The sequence below is a fragment of the Condylura cristata genome, unplaced genomic scaffold, assembly GCF_000260355.1.
Source record: "Condylura cristata isolate star-nosed mole 26May11 unplaced genomic scaffold, ConCri1.0 scaffold00021, whole genome shotgun sequence".
NCBI lineage: Eukaryota > Metazoa > Chordata > Mammalia > Eulipotyphla > Talpidae > Condylura > Condylura cristata.
Genome location: NW_004567122.1, coordinates 34,679,294 through 34,683,635, shown reverse-complemented (window position 1 = coordinate 34,683,635; position 4,342 = coordinate 34,679,294). Strand labels below are relative to the sequence as shown.

Here is a 4,342-nt window from a genome sequence, read left to right as displayed (position 1 = left end):
CCCCCCCGTTTTTTTAATGTAATTTTTAAAAAGATTTATTTATGCATACAAGAACTGGGGTACAGGCCAAAGGTATGGGGTTGGAGTGAGAGAATTCACCAGAGACAGAGTGGGGAGCAGAACAGGCAGATCAACTGAAATACACTGCTGAGGGGAACAGTGGGTGAGACAGGAGAGGTGTGTCTTTCATGTGGGCCAGCCTTTTGGCTGGGAATCAAACTCCGTAGTGCTGCAGCTTAACCCCTTGCACCACCAGGGATGGCCCCGAACAAAGTAGTTTTAATAGTATAATTTTTCTTCCGATGGCAACTTCAGTGATTGACAGCCCAGGGCTAATATTGTTTCCTATATCCTTTTTTTCAGGCCCTTTTTATGGCTCGGGAGTCCTCTTAAGCAAATTCTAGCCATTGTCCCATTTCACCCATGTGTATTTCACTAAGCTTTACATACACACACACACACATACACACATACACACACAAACGTGAACATAATTATATATGTACATAAAGTGATAATCTCTCTTAAAACATAGCCACAAAGCCATTTCACAGCTTAATAAAAAGCACATAGCATCTCGTTATTTGTGTTAGCGGTGAATATTATAGAGCTTTTACCATGAACTGACACTATGTTAAATCCTTCCTTTGTGTAATCTCTTAATCCTCAATAGTAATGCAATGTTGATATAATTACTATCACCATTTTATAGAGGGTAAAGAAAAGATTTCAAAAAGTTAAGCACTTGTCTAGGCTTCTACAGGTAAGTAAGTGCTAGGGTATGGCCAGAGGACCAAGAGAAACAGAAATAGGAGATGGGAATTTATGTCCAACTGACCATTTGTTGGTATGATAAACTTCACTTTCATCATGAAAGTTATTGCTAGCCTACCTACTTCTTAGGGTTATTGGTCATAAAAGTTTTAGGAATTACAGAATACTGTAACTATATGAATAAGTTTATGATTTAATCTAGTGCCTCTTACTGGGGATGATTTTTGTCTCCCCATATAGATACTCGGTTGGCTTTTAGTGGGTAGAAGCCAGGAATGTTCATAAATATCCAAAGCATAGGATAGTCCCTGCAAACAAAGAATTATGTGACCCAACATGTCAATAGTGCCAAAATTTAGGCACTCTGACTTAGTTAAATAATCCTTAATAAATAAACCAATTGTCTAGTTGAATAGCCAGTGAAAAAAATTGAGACTCATATTGATCACATGCTCAAGGTTACACAACAAGTCCATGCTGGGACCAGTGTCAGATTTCATTACAATTGGCCTTTGAGATTTTGAGAAACGAGTTTTTCTGGGTAGCAGAAACCTCAAAGAACTTTTGTGTTTTTAGCATGCTTCTTGCAGTGAAAAGAACTGCATCATTTTAAGGAATTTGTGAAGGCTTTGCTTTCATGTTTTGTAAAGTAAATAACATCATATTTAAAAGCAAAAGATAATTTGTCATGTAACTTCAGTGTCTATGACATAATATTTAGTGCTGAGGTGATTCGAGAAGATTTGTAAGTTGCCGACTGCCAGGACTTCAGCATAATTGGGTACATGACTTAGGGATCATTTGGCTGCTTGCAATGGAAGTCGACGCGAGTTTGTTAAAGAAGAGAGGAATTGAGTAATGACACTGAGAGTTAATATGACCTGCTTGCCAATTTGGGGTAGGAGGTACAAGTAGATCTCAGGTGGCCCTGGATACTTCATGGTCCCCTCTCCCTGCAAAAATACTAGATCTATGTTAGCATGAAGACAAATATTTAATGTCATAAAGTTTTTTTTTAAATAAAAGTTTACTTTTTCTTTGCCTACTGTGTATATTTTAAGTTGATTTAGGAGCTCTACAGGCCATTTTAAGGATCAGACAGAAAACTTCTTTTTTTTTTTTTTAAGATTTATTTATTTGTGCATACAGAGCTGGGGTACAGGCCAGAGACTCAGGGGCAGTGAGAGGCTTCACCAGAGACAGTGTGGGGAGCAGAACAGGCAGATCGACGAAGTACACTGCTGAGGGGAGCAGCAGGCGGGTCAGGAGAGTTCTGCCACACCATGTGGTCACCTCCCAGGCAGGTGGGGATCGAACTCATGCGGAAGTGGCTTTAGCTTCTTAGTGCAGTGCTTTAACCCACTGCACCACCAGGGAGGGCCAAACTTATTTTCTTTTTAAAGATTTTTTTTTTTTATTTATGCATGCAAGAGTTGGGGTACAGGCCAGAGGTAGAGGAGGTATATGTATGAGGAAATTCACCAGAGACAGAATGGGGATCAGAACAGGCATATACACTGAAAAACACTACAGAGGGGAGCAGCAGGTGTGTTAGGAGAGGTCTGCCATGCCATGTGGGTCACGCCCGGGGCTGGGGATTGAACTCACACTGAAGTGGCTGTGGCTTGGCTCAGCTGTAGTGGTGTACTTCAACCCATTGTGCCACCAAGGAGGGCCCAGCCCAATTTTTTAATCTTGTTCATTTAAATTTTAAGACAGCCAAGGAAAAGGACCTCTTCTTAAGCAGTTCAGTTCTCTGTGAACCTGGTTCTTTTTCCTTTTTTAAGAACAAGCTGATGAATTGCATGGATTATTCTCTTTTGTATCCAATAGGAAAGAAAAGGAACAGCCAAAGTGGACTTTTTGAAGAAGATTGAGAAAGAAGTCCAACAGAAATGGGACACTGACAAAGTGTTTGAGGTCAATGCATCTAATTTAGACAAGCAGTCTAGGTGAGTAATGGTTTATGAAGTTCTACACATTGTGTTTCTAAAATACTGACTTTAGTTCAGAAACTGCTCTGTGGAAAGGATTGTATTTAAAGTGTTTTAAATGGGTAAATGAATAAATCAGTCTTAAAAAAAGTTTTAAAAGGGCTAAAGGAGGTAACTTCCATTTAAGATCTTCTTTCCTATTGAATTCTTGAAGGGGTTGATTCTATACAAAGTTTTTATTTAAAGATTTATTTATTTATGCATGTAAGAATTGTACAGGCCAGAGTTTGTGGGGGGTGAAAAGATTCACTAGACACAATGGGAAGCAGAACAAGTAGATTGACTGAAATACTGCTGAGGGGAGCAGTGGGTGGATCAGGAGAGGTTTGCCATATGCCATGGGGTCACCTCCCTGGCTGGGGACAAAACTCACGCTGCAGTGGCAGTGGATAGGGCTTCCTGCTAATCTATTGTGCAACCAGGGAGGGCCCTGTATTTGAAGATCTTATCTCATAAGTATATTATTACCTGACTTAAAGGGTCATTGATTGTAGGATAAACCATAGATAATGATATGATATTGGGGAGAAAACAGAAAACAACTGCCTTTTAATAAAATGTGCATTTCATCTCAACTTTCGATATTAGAACTAAAGGAATATACTGATAATAATAATAGCAGCTAATGTTGAATAATTTTTAATATGCAGAACCATAGGAAATACGCCATTTTTACATGTGCATAGTCCTTTCAGGCTACTGGTATTTTTATCTGTGTTTTATTATTATTACCATTTAATTATACCTGTTTTATAGATGAGAGGACACTGAGGTACAGAGAAGCTAAGTAACCAGTTCAGCATTGCATGCTAGGAATTGACAGGGCCTGAACTTCTTTTCTGGACTGATTCTAAATTCTTACTTTTGCTACTAAGCTATATTGTAATGAAAATTTCTTTTTGAAAGAAAATAAGAATTTACTGTAATGAAAATCTCTGAGAATATTATACTTTAAACTATAATTTGAAATTTCTTTTTGATACTAGAATTTTGTTCAACACTAAGTAATTTGAAGTAATTGAAAGTGAACTGAAAAAGCTGCTTTGTTTGGTAAAACAAAATGACACCACAGTTATGTGCTGTGACCATGTTGAAGAAACTTAGAAATACAACATTGAGTGAAAAAAACAAATGGGGGAAATTTATATGATGTTTAATTTTTTAAAATGAAGCTGACAAATGAGAGAAACCTGATAATATAGTGTTGAAGGACACAGACATTTTCAAACTATTCAAAAACAAGGAAAAGATAAAAGTAAATATCAAGAGATTGATTTTTCTCTGGTGGGAAAGTAGGAAAGAGCACACAGGTAGCTTCGGAGGGTTCATGAGTTGGATGGTGTTCATTTTATTATACTTGGTAATCTGTGTTAAAGATACTTGATCCATAAAAAGGAATAAAACATAATGAACAGCTTTTTTTTTTTTTTTTAAAGATTTATTTATTTATTTACATAGAACTGGGGTACAGGCCAGAGATGCGGAAGGTGAGAGGCTTCACCAGAGACAAAGTGGGGAGCAGAACAGGCAGATCGAGGAAGTACACTGCTGAGGGGAGCAGCGGGAGGGTCAGG

At 38.0% G+C, this 4,342-nt stretch overlaps 1 protein-coding gene across 1 annotated transcript in view; it reads left to right on the top strand.

Moving 5' to 3' along the window:
* The window catches only part of LARS (leucyl-tRNA synthetase), a 55,399-nt gene that overhangs the window by 1,974 nt on the left and 49,083 nt on the right, over positions 1 to 4,342 (top strand). Inside the window, exon 2 of the mRNA XM_004686845.2 lies at positions 2,608 to 2,726. Within this exon, the coding sequence (XP_004686902.1) occupies positions 2,608 to 2,726 (119 nt within the window). The remainder of the gene's footprint in view (positions 1 to 2,607; positions 2,727 to 4,342) is intronic.